We start from the raw sequence: 20876 nt of genomic DNA, 5'->3' as shown, positions 1-20876 counted from the left end.
CACACCGACTCTTGAAATCTTCCGTTTTTATGGATCACTGAATAGAAAGTTCTCAGGAGATTAACGATAAATCTGTGTCTACACAATAGACATCCTGAAGAGTAGAAAATAGCCTCGGACCATAGAGGTAAAAAGTAATTCGGCCGTGAATATGTTCACTACATACATAAAAGTCCTATCATCTGACAGGGGTTGTTACAGTATATTGCGTTTGTATGTAATATAGGTAGGTTATAACATAGCCGTTTGGCGAAAGACTTTCACCAACGTCAATGGTTATAACCAGCATTTGGGTCATTCATTCTGCAACCTTATACTGGCTCTCTTTGGTGTAACCCAGTTTTAGCAACACGCTTCATTTAAGCTACATAAGTTAAACAAAGAGGGCATTTTAGTTGGAACAATAGAGACTATTCAACAGGTAGCTATAAAGCATGTCAACTCTTCATTGTCCATTGTATAATTCATGTTATGTCTCCTTCACCGCAGGTTCAAATGACATGGATGAAATACAATGATTCTAGTGTTACAACTACGTGTACAGCACCCAAACGAAAAGAATAACAAAATAACAAATAAGTATAAATTCTGTCGTTTTTTACAACAAGGAAGACTACTGTGAGAAGTGCCAATTTGACAATTTTACTCCAGAGAAAAAAATATTGAATACGAACTTATTCCTCATATTGATGACCCGTTGACGGTAAATTGCCAAATAGTCAAAGTAATACTGAGGTGAGTTTACTTTGGACTTAGAATCGAACATTGAACATGAACAGAACATCCTAGTGTACAAAACACAAATGAAAAGCAGGTGTATAAAGGTTAGAAAGCATTTGCTGATTGATGACAGACACGAATGGATATGAGAAGAGTAAACCAGTTTCTTGTACACCGGTATATGTTTAAACAAAACCTAGTTTTCGATTTTAAAAAAACGACAACAACAATTATTTGAATTTAGTTTAGTTTACAACTCCTTAATAATTCGCTATAAGTGGGTGGGGTACTTAAAGTCTCAACCAGAGAAGAACTAAAGTACTAGAGACAGTCCTATACCATATATATGTGTCTTAACTTACCAGTTCATCCATACAACGTACATCTATCTATGTCCGTCAGTCTCGAGTGTCTGATCGCTGGTGGCTATTTATGTTTGCAAATCAAACGAGAGTGAGGTAACAGTGTAAATCATTTATGTTGATTGACCTCCTCAGTTTTCCGTGTAGTCTACATCAAAGCTTACACGTACACTACATTCCCCAAAACAAAATCTTTTGAGAAAACATAGCGTAACATTCTTTGCCGGTGAATACCTTTCATTAACATGATAAAAGCGAGTTACCCTCAGGGCTATTTCTCGAGATGCGGACACAAAACTTGTGCAATACCGTTACAAAGATAACACAGCTTTCATAATACTGCAATTGTTTCAAACAAGTCATGACAGATTAAAGATTTTCCTTAGTATCTCAGCCCACGTACAGTAACACTTTTTATCAAAAATGTCACGTGGGCATTTTTATCTTGTACCAAGGTATAATGATATTCATTTTGTGATATTTATACTATTTCTGAGTGAATGATTTGATTGAAGTACACTTACATTTTGCTAATTAGACCGTCATGGAAATAAAAGGTGACAGTAAGAATTCGAATCTATTGATAAGTTTATACTGCAGACTATTTCTGGTGTACACGTATAATCTATATAAAATAAGATCTATAGTCAACAGGTGTTGTCTATTTATACATATATACACACACACACACACACACACACACACACACACACACACACACACACACACACATATATATATATATATATATATATATATATATATATATATATATATATATATATATATATAATAAAATCTATAGTCAATAGGTGGTTTGGCCTATTTATACGTGAATGAGAATATACTTCAATACACGAATTTTCATGGGAAATAGCAAAGCAAAATTTGATGCGAATACATCAAGTAACGCCTAACTCTGTGTATGTATAATGTATGTTGTTAACGATCATATGCATTGAAGCATCCCTTACGTGGTATTTTACACCAATCAAAGATTTCACAAAGAAATATGTAGTTATGTGAGGTATTACAACTGGTGAAAAAAAACCAGTGAGTTTGCTTGAATGGCGTGAGCTAAGAGAAGACTTCACAATTGGGTATTGAAGACAAGAAGATAACTGATACAAAAAAACAACAATGGGTGCCTCTGGTGTAGGTGGCTGCAGACGCTTTTGTTATAATTACATCTGTTGAAGTTTGGCCTGTCGTAAAGTAAACTTTCAGTCAATAAACTTAACATTAAAGATGGCACCTGATTGTTATAATGTGTGGCGCTCTAACTTCTAGGTAAACTGGGAATATTGGATCCGTGATCGTGTGACTGTGCCGTTTATAAGTTTAGGCAAGTTACCGACACTAATTATATGTCTTCGCACAAGCAAACGCACAGGTGTTATTTCGCAAGCTGAATCTGTTTGAATGGACTTCAACCAATAATATCGTCCCTCGGAAACTCAAAGCTTCTTTGAACTATTTGTAGACATTACAACAAATATCAGTGTTACAGAAAAAACAAAGCAGATTGTAAAATAGTCGCAGGGGGCGCTGGGCTTACAAGTCACAGAAGGAAACCAGTAAAATAATACAGACTGGCTATATGTTTACCTCAAGAAATTAGCTTTTATTTTGTCACGGACTACGAAAGGTAGTACACGGTTTTTCCATACTCTAATTCAAGGAACTTTTTTCAGACAAAGCCATAAAAATATATCACAAGGATACAATATCCTGATATCACATCAACTGACTAATGTTTGTTGGTTCGTAAGTATCTCCACCAGCTGACCCGACCTTGAATATACTGGTCACTGGGTCATTGTGTACCAATCAGATCTCACGACAGCTACCGATCTTAATAACTCCTTCAATACGTCAAGTCCATTATCGACCAAGGTAATCTGTTCTTAGTAAAGAGGGTGATAATAATGTGCTGTCGAATGATTTACGATTTCAACGCCAATTTTTTAAGACTGCAACACAAAATTTACCTCGTATGGACGCCGTGAAACAAACCGTACAATTAGATTTGATGAACTTTGTAACACTTATAACTTGTGATGTTCGTCTAGGTGATTGGGCGGTCCGGCGGTTGTGGGTTATCTCCCCATACTGGTCTAATTTGCGTTTGTTTACAGAATAGATACATTACACACCCACGCCAAACCTTGACCGTCTTTTGTTCATCTTGGACAATTTTATATCATCTTTTTTTTTCTCGAGATGTCACACTCGCTTGTCAGTTTATTTTAGTGAAGGCTTACTCCCGCCATAGGGTACTCTCTCCCCCATAGAGGAGTGTAGTATTTCTTAGTTGAATATATTCCCCATATATGTGCCTTTTGGAAAACACTCTATTTATCTTTTAGCATAGAGCGTATATTGATACATGATATGTAGTACAGGATTCGTGTGATATATTCCTTAGGAAAACAACAATATATTAAAGCAACTATACGTATCCATGCGCTCCCCCCTCCCAGCCCACGTACACACTGCATTTCAATCAGTATTCTGTAATTTGATATAGTATAGTATATTTTATTTGACATCAAAAACTGTAAATATATATATATATATTATTCATAAAGTCAAAAACAACAGACTGAAACAATAAAAACAATATATAATTATAAAATATATAAAACACTGAAACAAGACATATTCAAACAAACAAACAAACAAACAAACAAACAAACATATAAACAAGATCTTGTTCCAGAACAAATCGAGGGGGGGGGGGGCTCAGAGGAGGGGGGCAATACATAGAGGAAAACACGTTACAAATGAATTTATATTTGATCTATTTTTATAATTTTAATTATTTCACTTATCCTCGGCAGAATCCCATTCTTTTTAAGGAGTCCAAGAATAAAAAGTTCAAAAAATAAACTTATAATGTGAAAAGATAAATACTAGTATTACTAAAGAAGTATAATAAGAATATGAAGTAAGTTGAAACCTTTTCTCACTCTTTAACTTAGGTTATTATGTACATGTAAATTACATTAAAATATATGTTTGACAGATTATACGTGTATACGAGATATATTTTGAAGTCATCCACAATGAAAACATGTTATGTGTAACAGTGTATTTAAAAATGATATTGTGGAAAACATTCCAGTTAGTTTCTTTAGAACTACCCGCCTCTCAAACTTAAAAGTATGCTCGTAATATATTATATACATATGTATATTACGACTAATATATTGTTAGTAGTTGTAATTAGTATAAAAGTGTGCCGTTGCGTAAACATTCAAATCCGCCACTATTTTCGCCAACATATTTTTTAAACAGAGCACATCATAATACAACTGTTGTCGCAAACCACGACCGTTTTACGGTACCGTTCTTAACGAGCCGGTCCCTATTTCAAAGAAATAAGAGTCTGGTTTGCGAGAATGTACAACTGTTGTAAAAATGTTATCTGTTGCTAGCTAGCTATGATTTAATAAATTTATGTGTAGCGTAGTATATTGCAGTATACCACATTGCAATATACATTTTACCTACTTATTTATCTATTTATTTATTTATTTCATGTAGAAATTAAAGTCGTAAAAATTTCCAGATCTTCATCCAATTTTCTTGAGTCGTTATAAAAGGTGGCTGTTATCAATGTAAGTATATCCGTCAACGTGTGACCCCGAAGTGTAAAGGTTACGCTATACGTATCCAATATTCAAAACGTCGAGCCTGGCAGATGCGTTAGTTAATAAACATATTGTGATAACTCGATCCCTATTGTAAGAATTGGTGATATATCAAGATAAATAGTTGCCTTTAAATTGATGATTATTATAAAATATAATTTCATTTTATTCTCTCCGAATACTATTCTACCATAAAGTGGATAGGGGCGAATATGCACACACCGCACATAGAGGTTTATGTCAACTAACATCCTATAAATTAGCATGAGAATTCTCTAACAAGTGGGCGGTCCGGCGGTTGTGGGTTATCTCCCATATACAGTTCTTATTTGCGTTCGTGTTGCCACGGTGTCAGATGTAGATTCATTATGCACCCACGCCATTACTTCGACCGTCTTTTGTGAAGCCGATTTTTATTGTAATCAATAAGCCTATAGGTCAACGGCTTAAATATGTACTATGTGTTGTGTTTACATGTATATCAATGAAATACAAGTAAACTTAGCTGCTCTGTGACTGATAACCGTGAACAGGTGTGTAAGCGCGCCAAAATTAAATATGTACTATGTGTTGTGTTTACATGTATATCAATGAAATACAAGTAAACTTAGCTGCTCTGTGACTGATAACCGTGAACAGGTGTGTAAGCGCGCCAAAATTAACGCATACGTCACTCATTTTTATAAAATAGCCGCTTATATTATATCAATATTATATTTATATTTACTTTATTATTCGTTCATGCGCGTGCGTGCGATGTTGTTATGTTGGGGGCGCTATTGTTGCTCATTAACTTCCGTGTTTCCTGAAATAGTAACTGACGAAATCTTAATATTCTTGCTGTTGTCGTCGATTTTTGGGGCAATGGAAAGTTCGGAACTTCCACTGAGCATACCGGTAAGTGTAGTTAGTTATCTAAGATTACAAGAAGTTGACAGTTTTGGTCACAATATAGAAGGAAGACGACACTTGGGATTAAGCAAATTATTTTTAAGACGCACACTAATAATAAACTTAACTTACAAGTTACATGTAAGTCGTGCTGGCAGACGGGCAGACGGAGTAAGTGGGTAACGTTGTCCCTTTCCTGCTGTAGGTACACTGTCAGGATCGAGTCTGCAAGCACGACTACTGCTGTAGGTACAATGTCATTGTCAGGATCGAGTCCCATAGTCCGTGTGCAAGCACGACTAGGCGCATATACATGCAAGCTTTTACGTTTGACGTTCATTGTTCCGCTGTATCATGTTAATTTTCTATAATATTTATTATTCATCTGTACATATTCTTTATTTTGTATTTATATGATCATTCTAGACTAGAATATTGAGAATGAATCAATTGTCAAACATGGAAACTTTGTTGTTGTTGTTGTTGTTGTTGTTGTTGTTGTTGTTGTTGTTGTTGTTGTTGTCTTCACAAATGCATAATGGAATGACCAAATGTTGATGTTTCAGGTGAAGCCATTGTTGGAACACCTGAGTTGTCCAATATGCATGTCAGTGCTAACCAACACATACATGACACCATGTGGCCATAGGTATTGTAAGGACTGTATTGTAGAATGTGTCAATAGAAGGTAAGATAAGTTTAGTTTATGCCATTCTGTTGGGGGGGGGGGTGGATATTTATTGATAATTCTGCTAAATCTATGTTAGTTATATGCTCCAAGTATGATTCTGTGGAGTAATACAAAAGAAATACAAGTCGCAGGTGAGAATTTGTATTCTGTGACACACTATCGCCATCTGGTATACAAAATGGCATCTGATGGCTATGCAAATTATGTTATTGTGTGACATTTATTCATCACCTGTCACAAAGTGAAATTTACAATCAATAGGTCAGATTGTACTGGGGTTTCATGGCCAAAGTTATCAGACCTTAGCCATGCAATATGAGTTTATAACATCAAATTCAGTTTTAAAATGTTCCAAAACTTGTCTGAATATGACATTTGTATATGAATATGACATCAAATTCAGTTTTAAAATGTACTAAAACTTTTCTGAATATGATTCTTTGTCATTTACGTTCATCACATATTCTGGGATTTGACAAGTTTGGAAGTAAGCAACCAGCTGCTGCTGCACATACAAATAATCATTGATCATCAACAGTTTGACAATAGAAATGCAAATTTATCTAACTCAGCATATTAGACTTATATCACCAAGGAGATGTAAAATAATGTATGCATTTACCAGTTTTGAAAATGCTTTAATAGTTATTATGAGAATGTGACCATAGTGTACATTGACAGGAAAAGTGAGAGAGAAAAACTTAGGTAGAACAGGTGTGATTCAAGTTTGGGATCTGTCCTGTTTGATGTCACACTGGTGAAGATTTGTAAAAATGAAATGTACTTTTGAGTTTCTATAATATTTATTGTTCATCTGTACATATTATTTATTGTTCATCTGTACATATTATTTATTGTTCATCTGTACATATTATTTATTGTTCATCTGTACATATTATTTATTGTTCATCTGTACATATTATTTATTGTTCATCTGTACATATTATTTATTGTTCATCTGTACATATTATTTATTGTTCATCTGTACATAATATTTATTGTTTATTTGTACATATTATTTATTGTTTATTTGTACATATTATTTATTGTTCATCTGTACATAATATTTATTGTTTATTTGCACATATTATTTATTGTTTATTTGTACATATTATTTATTGTTTATTTGTACATAATATTTATTGTTTATTTGTACATATTATTTATTGTTTATTTGTACATATTATTTATTGTTTATTTGTACATATTATTTATTGTTTATTTGTACATAATATTTATTGTTTATTTGTACATATTATTTATTGTTTATTTGTACATATTATTTATTGTTTATTTGTACATATTATTTATTGTTTATTTGTACATATTATTTATTGTTTATTTGTACATAATATTTATTGTTTATTTGTACATATTATTTATTGTTTATTTGTACATATTATTTATTGTTTATTTGTACATAATATTTATTGTTTATTTGTACATATTATTTATTGTTTATTTGTACATATTATTTATTGTTTATTTGTACATATTATTTATTGTTTATTTGTATACAATTTGATTGTTTTGACATTTTTTCTGTAGACACAAATGTCCCTGTTGCAATAGAGATATAGTAAGTAATAATCAGCTGATTCAAGATCATCAGTTTGATTCATTGATACAAATCATCAAAGATGAAAATGAAAGAGCAGAAGAGAAGTACTTTGAACAGCTGATTAATTCAGGTTAGATGCTATCAATCACTAAGACAGAAAGTCAGATATCAGAGAAACTCAGATGGTATTAAATGGAATAACTCAAAATATAATCAGGAATATTTCCTTATCAGGATAATTATCCCAATTGGAATAAACAGTAGTTTTATTTTATTCCAATTTGGGCAAATGACCTCTGACCTCTGACACATAACTATGTGGCAAAAACTTGTGGCAAATTTATTAGTATCTGGAAATAAATTCTGTACAAGTGTGTTTTTCTATTTGATAAATAATGATTATTCAAAATGTGATTTTTCCCTTCTTACAGCAGGCAATACAGTTGGCTCTAGTTCAGATAACAGAAACTGTTCACCAGTGGAAGATGTCCTTAAGAGTAAGTCATTTGAATAGTTTTCTTCAAATGTGTAGTGTTTATTTTAAAAGTGAAATGTTGTGCTATGAGGATAATGATCTGACAAGGTAACACAGATGAAATGGTCAATTATAAACAAAACTTTTCAGAAAAGACAGTAGTTATCACCACTTCAGTGGAATGTGATTTTTAGCACAACTGAACTGAGAAGTTCAGTAGTGCTTTAGGCATCTACATGATCTAGAAGTATCTGTAAGTTTGTGTGTGTGTGTGGGGGGGGGGGGGTGTGTAAACCACTTAAAGTACAAAAATTGCCATACCAATTGCCTTGGTATATGGAAGGTGCTTAACTTAGGGTGTGCTGATGGAAAATCAAATGAAAGTAATCACATCAGTGAAATGCATATATGCCCAAAAGAGTGATATTTCATCTGATCAATTTCCTTTTCACTAAGATATTTGATATAATAACTGTCAAAGTCCATTGTCACACCCAGTTCAAAGTCCACTTTCCATAGTCGTGGCTTGGTGAAATATGTCAAATTTTAGATTGATTGAAAGATTGTTCAAAGGAATACTGATGATTGGCTCATAACACTTGAGATTTTTATAAAAGTGTTATTTGGTAAAAAAGATTTTTAAACACCTGAATAACTTGGCAGATTCACCTAAAAATTGATGGAAATGTTTGTAAATATGTCTAGATGACAATATGACCTAATTGTTGATATGCAAATAAAGCCTAAAAATATGATTAGATAACATACCTGATTTTACTGTTTGGTGTTCCATTCACTCCTAAGTGCCTGTTCCTTCAATGTAAATTCTCTCTCATGAATATTCATTGGTCAACCGTGAATATATTACTTCTGCTGACTCCCATGATGCATTAGCCCACAGCAAATATACCCTATAAATCACAAGATCAACTTCATGTTTGTGTGAAAGTGCAAGTAATTATAGGTGATGTAAAATCATGAAATGACCGTCCTGAACCCATAGTTTATAAAAATGCGTTTTATTTGTGGTGTGTGTGCCATTCACCATGGCATTAGTACTGTAACACTTATGTGAGCTAAACTGAATAAATAAATGTTATTCTTATTTTTATTACTACTTACCATTGTCAGCACTCCCATTCATGTAGACTATAAGATACACTGTATCGTTCCGCCCTCACTGGCCTCCTCTCAGTTGACCGATGTGTGAGGGCGCCCCCTCACAGCGTACCTTTCAGACTACCATTCCTGAAGCAAACTGTGATTAATTTTGTAGGGCATCTGAAAAATGGATTAGCAGCTCATGAAAATTACTATAGGGAAATGAGACAAACATGTAATCAACGAGTGAAACTACTGGAGCAAGATTTGAAAAATATGGCTGAAGAACTGCAAAGAAATATCACAAATGAACAAGGTAAAGTGAACAATGGGACAGTCCATTTATTGTAAGCTATGGTGACTTGGTTGTGAGAAGCAGATTGACAACAAACAATACTGGTCTACACTGGTCTACACTTGATTTCCTACAATGTTGATTGAGATGTAATTTTTCCCAGTGAAGGAGGCTACCATCTTGTTACTTTCCCTTCCCAGTGAAGGAGGCTACCATCTTGTTACTTTCCCTTCCCAGTGAAGGAGGCTACCATCTTGTTACTGTGTTCATAGATCAATGTATACAGATATTCTGCTTAATTCACTTAAACTCAATTCATCTCAATAAATTCTGTAAGAAGATCAAACAATACTTTACAGTGAACATGATAGTAAGTGTTAGCCAACCTGTAACACTTGGAACCCAAAATACAAGATGGACTTCCTGTTTGTCGTACTGTTAAATGTAATTTTAGGAACTGTACAAATGGACTCACTTTCTACAATATCAGCACCATATAGTCAAATGCCTTTCTCTAGCATGACATTCTGTTCTAATACCATCAACAATGGTAGGTTAATGCTATTGGAGTGTTCATATAAATGTGATGAGATTATCGCATTCTCAAATGACTTACTTTAAAGTGGTCATATGGATGAGAATTTGGTATTTATTTTGGATTTTTATTTGATAAAACAGCTTCACTATGTTTTTCTACTTGAAAAAATAATGTGAAATAACATATACCAAGTCCATGTTCATAACTCAATACATTGCAAAAAGATGCAAAAAGTGTAAAAAGTTTATTATTGTACGTACAATAACAAACATTTTACACATTGTTTAATGTTTTGCCGTTTATTGAGTTGCGAACATGGACTTGGTATATGTTATTTCACATTATTTTTTCAAGTAGAAAAACATAGTGAAGCTGTTTTATCAAATAAAAATCCAAAATAAATACCAAATTCTCATCCATATGACCACTTTAAGACTTGAGGTTGAGTTTGTAGTCAAAGTAACTAATTATAACCACCTGTCAGTGTGTGATGGCTTACTACTGACATGCGCTGTTCACCCTTTCCCAAGCAGCAGATTTAGCTAGATTTTCAGTAGAATTTGTCCAATTTAACTATACGTAGAAATCATAGAAAAGTGGCCCAACTTATACGTTCCTAGACTAAAACTTAAATGTATTGATTCATCTTTCCTTAGAGCTTGAAGTCAAGCTGACAGAGTTGCAGACCAATTGTAAACAACAAAGTGACATTTTGTTGGGAGAGTTACAACGTTGTGCTAACCTTCTTGCAGATGCCTATGACAGGTATCTAGGTGAATATATACCAACACCTGCAATTCTACCTGTTAATATCACATTGGTGTTGGTAGATAAGGAAATCTGCTTCCCCGATATCAAACTCAAACCAAATGATAGGTATGTGTTTTTAATTTCAAGTCAGCTTATATGATATATAGTGCATGTGTCTGTGTATGTGTGTCTGTGTGTGTTTGCATGTGTGAATGTGTGTATGAGTGCATGTGTGAGTGCATGTGTGTGTGTGTGTGTGTGTGTGTGAATGTGTGTGAGTGCATGTGTGAGTGTGTGTGTGTGTGTGTGTGTGTGTGTGTGTGTGTGTGTGTGTGTGTGTGTGTGTGTGTGTGTGTGTGTGTGTGTGTGTGTGTGTGTGTGCATAAACAACTTAAAGTCAAAAACCACCAGACCAATTAATTGCCTTGGTATTTGGTGCAGACATACTTAGGGTGTGAAATTTGCTCAAATGAAAATGATTGTACCACTTGTATGATTTGGATCAAAAAATGTAATTTTTGGTAAAAAATTTTGACTGAAAAACTACTGAGCAGATTGGCATGAACCTCAACTGGCCCTAGCAACCATGGCAACACTCTTTCAGCCAAATACCAGTGTATTTTGCAAAGATAACATTTTACTGGGTAGGCACTTGAATAAACATTCAAACAATTTTTTTAATATGCCTATCAACAAAACCATGTCTCTAGTGACAGTTAAATGGTGGTGTGTGGTGCAAAGATAACAATGGGGTGGGTAGGTATATGGATTAACATCCAACAAAAACAACATTGTTACAGGTCTTACATATGCCTAGCAACAAGACCACTTCCATAGCAATGACCAAATAATGGTGTATATTGCAAAGGTAAAAATAGGGATGGAAAGGCATGTTTTATAAAATTAATACATAATGCCTAGCAACAAGACCATGCTCATAGCAACAGTTAAATTATGACGTACATTGCAAAGATAAAAACAGGGATGGATATGCATGAAACACATAAACCATGCAGCTTTTAACCACAACACCAATTGTTGCTATTCTTTGTCTTTTTCTGACAGTATAACAACTATTCAAGAAATTGTTATATCCAAGATGGAGGACAAAGATGATCCTGTTGTAGAATTTGCAAAAGATGTACAATATCTCTTAGTAGGGTAAGTTGTGTTATACAAACTATATTACTACTGACTATGCAACACAGTGTATTTATGTATTAACATCATATGAAAGCATTTTGAAAGTAGCACTGTTAAAAGTGAGTTTGAATGTAGCACTGTTAAAAGTGAGTTTGAAAGTAGCACTGTTAAAAGTGAGTTTGAAACTAGCACTGTTAAAAGTGAGTTTGAAACTAGCACTGTTAAAAGTGAGTTTGAAACTAGCACTGTTAAAAGTGAGTTTGAAAGTAGCAGTGTTAAAAGTGAGTTTGAAATTAGCACTGTTAAAAGTGAGTTTGAAACTAGCACTGTTAAAAGTGAGTTTGAAAGTAGCACTGTTAAAAGTGAGTTTGAAAGTAGCACTGTTAAAAGTGAGTTTGAAACTAGCACTGTTAAAAATGAGTTTGAAAGTAGCAGTGTTAAAAGTGAGTTTGAAAGTAGCAGTGTTAAAAGTGAGTTTGAAAGTAGCAATGTTACAAGTGAGTTTGAAACTAGCAATGTTACAAGTGAGTTTGAAACTAGCACTGTTAAAAGTGAGTTTGAAACTTGCAATGTTAAAAGTGAGTTTGAAAGTAGCAGTGTTAAAAGTGAGTTTGAAACTAGCAGTGTTAAAAGTGAGTTTGAAACTAGCAGTGTTAAAAGTGAGTTTGAAACTAGCACTGTTAAAAGTGAGTTTGAAACTTGCAATGTTAAAAGTGAGTTTCAAACTAGCACTGTTAAAAGTGTGTTTGAAACTGGCAGTGCTAAAAATGAGTTTGAAAGTAGCAGTGTTAAAAGTGAGTTTGAAAGTAGCAGTGTTAAAAGTGAGTTTGAAAGTAGCAATGTTACAAGTGAGTTTGAAACTAGCAATGTTACAAGTGAGTTTGAAACTAGCACTGTTAAAAGTGAGTTTGAAACTTGCAATGTTAAAAGTGAGTTTGAAAGTAGCAGTGTTAAAAGTGAGTTTGAAACTAGCAGTGTTAAAAGTGAGTTTGAAACTAGCAGTGTTAAAAGTGAGTTTGAAACTAGCACTGTTAAAAGTGAGTTTGAAACTTGCAATGTTAAAAGTGAGTTTCAAACTAGCACTGTTAAAAGTGAGTTTGAAACTGGCAGTGTTAAAAGTGAGTTTGAAAGTAGCAATGTTAAAAGTGAGTTTGAAAGTAGCAGTGTTAAAAGTGAGTTTGAAACTAGCAATGTTACAAGTGAGTTTGAAACTTGCAATGTTAAAAGTGAGTTTCAAACTAGCACTGTTAAAAGTGAGTTTGAAACTGGCACTGTTAAAAGTGAGTTTGAAACTAGCAGTGTTAAAAGTGAGTTTGAAACTAGCAATGTTACAAGTGAGTTTGAAAGTAGCAGTGTTAAAAGTGAGTTTGAAACTAGCAATGTTAAAAGTGAGTTTGAAACTAGCAATGTTAAAAGTGAGTTTGAAAGTAGCAGTGTTAAAAGTGAGTTTGAAAGTAGCAGTGTTAAAAGTGAGTTTGAAAGTAGCAGTGTTAAAAGTGAGTTTGAAAGTAGCAGTGTTAAAAGTGAGTTTGAAACTAGCACTGTTAAAAGTGAGTTTGAAAGTAGCACTGTTAAAAGTGAGTTTGAAAGTAGCAGTGTTAAAAGTGAGTTTGAAAGTAGCACTGTTAAAAGTGAGTTTGAAAGTAGCAGTGTTAAAAGTGAGTTTGAAAGTAGCAGTGTTAAAAGTGAGTTTGAAAGTAGCAGTGTTAAAAGTGAGTTTGAAACTAGCAATTAAAAGTGAGTTTGAAAGTAGCAGTGTTAAAAGTGAGTTTGAAAGTAGCACTGTTAAAAGTGAGTTTGAAAGTAGCAGTGTTAAAAGTGAGTTTGAAAGTAGCAGTGTTAAAAGTGAGTTTGAAACTAGCAATGTTAAAAGTGAGTTTGAAACTAGCAATGTTAAAAGAGAGTTTGAAACTAGCACTGTTAAAAGTGAGTCAGAACATGACACTTTACACATGTGTTGTCGATGCATGGGAAAGGACTACTTCAGATAAGTGTATCACACTCACTAAATTTCCATCAATCCAATAGTTCTATGTACTGTACACTTTATATTAATTGAATTGAAATTGCAAAGCCATTTCTTTCCAACAGGCCCTTTGCGAAACGTAACTTGTATGAAACTCACCAGATGGTCAGAGATATACTCCAGCATGGGGCAGTTCATGATGATATCACTATTTTACCCAGTAACAGTCGACCAGTCCTTCAGTTTGGTGCCAAACCTGGCAGTGAGATATTGTTGGTTGGGAAAGTAAAGTGTCAAAGGTAAGGACGATATGAGAGTTAGCAGAACAACAAAAAACAAAAGGTTTTATAGTTTGGCCACTAGGGATGCTGTTTTATGAAAATGATGGCCGTGATAGTTGAGAACAGTATTCTATTGCTGATTTCATGTTTCTCTGAGAAATAGTTGCAAAGTGATTAAATAGCTGAAATGTGTTATGTTGATTTTTCTTTTCATAATCAAATACCTACATGAAATTTGATATTGATTTAAATTATTGCTATTTATCTTAGAAACTTTTTCAAATAACCTTTGGAATCTGCTGAACAGTTGTTGCATTTTTCTTTTTTCCCTAAATAAAGTTTAATAATAAAAAGACAAATTGAAAGCTCAGTGCTAAAAAAACTTTGAACTGCTTGTGAGTTATAACCTTCGTAAATTAAATAATTATCAAGGTTTATCAAGACCTTGGGTTATGGATCATTTGACATCGCTCAGATATGAATATAGAAACATACACTGTGTTAAAATATTAATATTATATAAAAGTTTGAAGAAAATGAGCTCAGTTTCACTTTGTGATCTGTATTTTCATATTAGATATCAGTAAAGTTTGTCCATTTATTGTCTTGTCTAACATATATTGCATACAGATGAAATGCATACCAAAATGCTGACTAGTGTATATTGCATGCAGTTGAAATGCATACCAAAATGCTGACTAGTGTATATTGCATACAGCTGAAATGCATACCAAAATGCTGACTAGTGTATATTGCATGCAGTTGAAATGCATACCAAAATGCTGACTAGTGTATATTGCATGCAGTTGAAATGCATACCAAAATGCTGACTAGTGTATATTGCATGCAGTTGAAATACATACCAAAATGCTGACTAGTGTATATTGCATGCAGTTGAAATACATACCAAAATGCTGACTAGTGTATATTGCATGCAGCTGAAATGCATACCAAAATGCTGACTAGTGTATATTGCATGCAGTTGAAATGCATACCAAAATGCTGACTAGTGTATATTGCATACAGCTGAAATGCATACCAAAATGCTGACTAGTGTATATTGCATGCAGTTGAAATGCATACCAAAATGCTGACTAGTGTATATTGCATGCAGTTGAAATGCATACCAAAATGCTGACTAGTGTATATTGCATGCAGTTGAAATACATACCAAAATGCTGACTAGTATATATTGCATGCAGTTGAAGTGCATACCAAAATGCTGACTAGTGTATATTGCATGCAGTTGAAATGCATACCAAAATGCTGACTAGCATATATTGCATACAGCTGAAATGCATACCAAAATGCTGACTAGTATATATTGCATGCAGTTGAAATGCATACCAAAATGCTGACTAGCATATATTGCATACAGCTGAAATGCATACCAAAATGCTGACTAGCATATATTGCATACAGCTGAAATGCATACCAAAATGCTGACTAGTATATATTGCATGCAGTTGAAATGCATACCAAAATGCTGACTAGCATATATTGCATACAGCTGAAATGCATACCAAAATGCTGACTAGCATATATTGCATACAGATGAAATGCATACCAAAATGCTGACTAGTATATATTGCATGCAGTTGAAATGCATACCAAAATGCTGACTAGCATATATTGCATACAGCTGAAATGCATACCAAAATGCTGACTAGTATATATTGCATGCAGTTGAAATGCATACCAAAATGCTGACTAGCATATATTGCATACAGCTGAAATGCATACCAAAATGCTGACTAGCATATATTGCATACAGATGAAATGCATACCAAAATGCTGACTAGCATATATTGCATGCAGTTGAAATGCATACCAAAATGCTGACTAGTGTATATTGCATGCAGTTGAAATGCATACCAAAATGCTGTCTAACATATGTTACATGCAGTTGCAATGCATACCAAAATGCTGACTAGCATTGTCAGCTAATAACTTTAAAGGCCAATGTTCCAATCCCTGGTCCTTGTATTAATGTTCTATCATCATTTAGGATAAGGATTACATAATAAAATCACTCTTTTTTGTTCTGAACCAGCTTCTCTATAACTCTGTCAAAAACAACTGATTTTGACATCTAGATTTTAATCCCCAATCTGAAGTGGGTCTTTTAACAACTGATATTTATATAATGATAACATTTCAACATCTCCTTTGTTACAGTGACATGCCCAAGCAATGTTTTGTTACAACTTTTGAGAAAGGTATTGAATATACTGAAGATTATTTTACTTGCATAGACTGTGGATTTAACTGTAAGTCTATTAAAAATAAATATTTAAATCTTGAAAGACAAGACATTATCATTTCACTGTATTTCTACACATTAAAGGGGAACTCCATGCCAGGAAATAAAGGCATTTTCATAAACTATGGGTTCTAGAGAGCCATTGCATGATTTGACCTCAGCTACAATTACTTTTGATTTCAGAGAAACATCAAATTGATCTTGTGCTGTTATAGGGTGTCTTTGCTTTAGGCCATTACATCATGGGAGTCAGCAAATATAATATATTCATGGTTGCATTATGAATATTTATGATTCCTGAGTGCTTATTCCCTTCAGTGTAAATAATCTCTAAAAAACAAAAGTTTTTTCATTTGGCCAAAATCATGAAAACAGAGTAATTTTATTTTTTACACACTGCAAACAGCATAATATGTAGTTGCTGAGATGCCTTTGGCTTGATTTCTAATGTTTGTTCAATCTGAATTATATTCTTGCATTTAATAGAATTGTTTCAATATTGATTGTGCATACTTGATAAAAAATATAAAACTGGCAGATATTGATAACTTTGTAGCAAGACATTAGCAAAGATTTAACTTAGAAGTGTGACATAGCTTGAGTTAGTTTGTTTCACTATTTAATGTTTATACCATTGTCAATACAAGGCAATGATTAGTGTTTGGCTCCAAAGTGTAAAATTGTTCATTTTGTTATTGATAGGGGTGTGTAAATCATGTATGCAAGTTTGCCACAAGGAGCATCAAACCCAGCCTTACATTCTGAAGCATCATCCAACATGGTATGTTAATGATTTCATTAGTGCAGTGCAGTGTAGGACAGAAACATTCCAATAATGTACAAAGACAGACAAATGTATAGATGAGAGAGAGAGAGAGAGAGAGAGAGAGAGAGAGAGAGAGAGAGAGAGAGAGAGAGAGAGAGAGAGGGAGAGAGGGAGAGAGAGAGAGAGAGAGAGAGAGACACACACACACAGACAGATGCAGACAGACAGACAGACAGTGCCAGACACAGACAGCGAGACAGATAGACAGACAGACAGTGCCAGAGACAGACAGACAGACAGTGCAGAGAGAGAGAGGGAGGGAAGGAGGAAGAGGGAGAAGAATAGAGAGAGAGAGAGAGAGAGAGAGAGAGAGAGAGAGAGAGAGAGAGAGAGAGAGAGAGAGAGAGAGAGAGAGAGAGAGAGAGAGAGAGAGAGAGAGAGAGAGAGAGAGAGAGAGAGAGAGAGAGAGAGAGAGAGAGAGAGAGAGAGAGAGAGAGAGAGAGAGAGAATATGTGAGATCACCTTAAACTTTACAACATATGTGTGGAAATTTAATTAATCCAATTTATGTTTCAGGGCATGCTGTTACTGTTCTAAGAAGAAAAAGGTAAGAATTTATCATAATAATAACTTTTAGCCCAACATAGGAAAAGTTCAATAATGCCATAGATGTGGAAAAGTGTCATAATTTGTTTAATTCCATAAAAACATACCTCCTAATTTAGCTACAATTTCTATATCATTCCAATCTTATTTTCTTTAGAGGTTACACCTTTTCAATCAATCTTTAGATTTATGAATTTATGATGCTTCAGCCATTTTTCAAATACAATAACAATGGATACATGTTAATTTCACAAGTTTTTCTTTATTTTCAGTGTACCCTGTAGGATTATGGTCTTTGGTGCAGCTTTGAGATATTAAACTTCTACCATGAGAGTTACCCAGTTTAGTTTTATAACACATTATGTCCATATAGCCTTCAGTGATTGGCTTAGATCATATCACGTGATATGGACTATTGACCCATAGTGACCTCAATTTGCATACAGAGCAACATTCGTTTTTCTATATTACCGTGGGCACTATTACAGGAGTTCTATCAGAGATATGCATTGACTTTAGAAAGAGGATGGGTCTAAGAATGTGATTTGTTATAAAACACTTATTGCCTTGCCTTATTTGGGCACTAGTCGACATCATATTACACCCCATGCTGTTATAGAACACTTATTGCCTTGCCTTATTTGGGCACTAGTCGACATCATATTACACCCCATGCTGTTATAAAACACTTATTGCCTTGCCTTATTCGGGCACTAGTAGACACCGTATTACCCTTTGTGCTCTTATGTAGAAACAATTTTCCTTGGCTTTTTAGTCTCAGAAATAGTTGCTGCATAACAGCCCTCAAGATAACAGACATCTACTAGTGCCCTCATAGTAAAAGTGTGTATACATGTTAGTAATGCTTTCAATTCAAAATTGTACTTATAACAACCAAGATATATTAAACTCAGAACAGTGTTATAAACCATTTCATTTAGTATTAAAGGTTACAGATTTAAATGATAATTTTAGCAGTCCAGATATGTGATTGTGATGTGGCCATGTTACCATCAGTTTCCAAATTATTAGCAACAGGTTGTTGTTTAAAATAAGTGGTACAGAACATAATACCCAAGAGCAAAATAGTTACTCCAGTGTTCACCATAGAAAACCAAAAATGATATTGTTCTGTTTTCATACTATTCTTGTCCATTTATTCAAACCATTGTTGAATTTAGGATAGTACAGTATTTTACTTTGGAACGGGTAAATTAAAAACAAATGCCAGTTTCAACCCATCTACTACAGACCTTGATCACACAATGATTTAAATTTTCAACGTTAATTTTTCTCTCTGAACTGCATGATCAAGGTCCATAGTAGATGGATCGAAACCCCGCATTCGTTTAATTTACTGTTCTAAAGTAACTATATTCTACTGTGCTAGTGATTCTTGGAACCATGAACAATTTATTCTCCATTGTTGACTTTCATTGTTTTAATTAATATTTTTTGCACATAAGTGGCAGCTTCTGACATTTCCTAAATGTAATGAAGATATTAACAAAGCCAAATCACTGGGTGAATGGATCAATCGATAAGTGCACCACTTGCCATATTTTGGCAGTGTTCCGGGACATGATATAGAAAATTGTTGCCCAGGTTCAATGCACATATTCTCCATTGAATTGTATTAAAATCGATACTGGGTATATGATTAAAAACTTTACAGCACAGATATGGGTTTTGCAGACCTTGGTAGTTCGAGGGCCCTTTTGCCATGCAACCTTGGTCCACAAAAGTCACATCCGGGCTGTGAAGATTAGTAATACTTTTGTCCCTATAAATTTTAGTTCTATCAATCAACAGCTGCATGCTTCAGTATATTTTACATTCTCATGGATTTACTCAGATCTTATCATTTACATTGTGTTGCTGTAATTTGTACTGTATTGTGAAAGATACTTTTACAGTTCTTTTATGAATAATAAATATGTATCAAATGAAAACTTTAAGGGCAAATTTTGTCTGCTTGATAGATAAATATGTGTCATTTGTGGCAAATTGGTTCAAATCTTGCCAAAGGACTTGGCCAATGGGATGGAGGAAGGGGGGGGGGGGCGCAGCCAGACTATTCACCTATTTGTTCATATTGTTTTGTAATCATTACTTTGTGCAAACTTCACACAAAAACAACATTTTAGTATCTTCAGCTACGAAACACAGTCTCCATCTAACATATTGGTGTAAAATGCACACTTGCTGTAATCCAGACCATATATATAATCATAAGTCAAGCAGTGCTTTCTAAAAAAAAACCAACAAAACACTGATTAGTAAGTAGAGATATGGAATGTTTATTAGTCCCCAATGGGGTGAAGCCTAGAGAGGATTACTATGTTGGGTATCCATCCACTATCACCTGTATCTCAGACATACATGGACCAATTTCAACCAAACCTGGCACAAATGTCAGATGCTGTAGTCAACATATGCATGTCACTTTGTTTAGTAACCATCGTGATAATGGTCGAGTGGTGGCCATATTTGTTGCAAAAATTCAGATTTTGCTCACTAACTCTGTAAGTGGAGCAAACTAACTGAATGACTAACTGAGTGTCTGATTGAATTAATGACATGTCACTATCAGATTGATTCATTGCCTGATGACTGAATTATTAAAGCAAGCACTGTATATTTCAATGACTAGTTGGATGACTAAATGCTATTGGACACTTTAATTGATAGATCACTTAGTGTGTGGGTGGGTATAATTTATTGATGTTATAAAGTGTACATCAATTGCTTTTTTGGTTTATCTTGTTGGTTTATTTTTAGAAATCAATCAGACAATCCTTATTGCATAAC

General features: G+C 34.0%; 1 protein-coding gene across 1 annotated transcript; it reads left to right on the top strand.

Moving 5' to 3' along the window:
- The first annotated feature begins 5555 nt into the window (after nucleotides 1-5555).
- Nucleotides 5556-20021, top strand: LOC144443895 (uncharacterized). Its single transcript, XM_078133492.1, has 12 exons — nucleotides 5556-5635; nucleotides 6196-6317; nucleotides 7869-8011; nucleotides 8313-8378; nucleotides 9633-9773; nucleotides 10947-11166; nucleotides 12106-12201; nucleotides 14275-14448; nucleotides 16609-16700; nucleotides 17396-17474; nucleotides 18036-18066; nucleotides 18338-20021. The coding sequence occupies exons 1-12, from the start codon at nucleotides 5603-5605 to the stop codon at nucleotides 18347-18349; spliced, it is 1209 nt and encodes a 402-aa protein (XP_077989618.1). The 5' UTR covers nucleotides 5556-5602; the 3' UTR covers nucleotides 18350-20021.
- The last annotated feature ends 855 nt before the right edge of the window (nucleotides 20022-20876 follow it).

Source organism: Glandiceps talaboti, chromosome 12, assembly GCF_964340395.1.
Source record: "Glandiceps talaboti chromosome 12, keGlaTala1.1, whole genome shotgun sequence".
NCBI lineage: Eukaryota > Metazoa > Hemichordata > Enteropneusta > Spengelidae > Glandiceps > Glandiceps talaboti.
The sequence above is the reverse complement of the archived record's forward strand: the minus strand, read 5'-3'. Positions and strand labels throughout refer to the sequence as shown.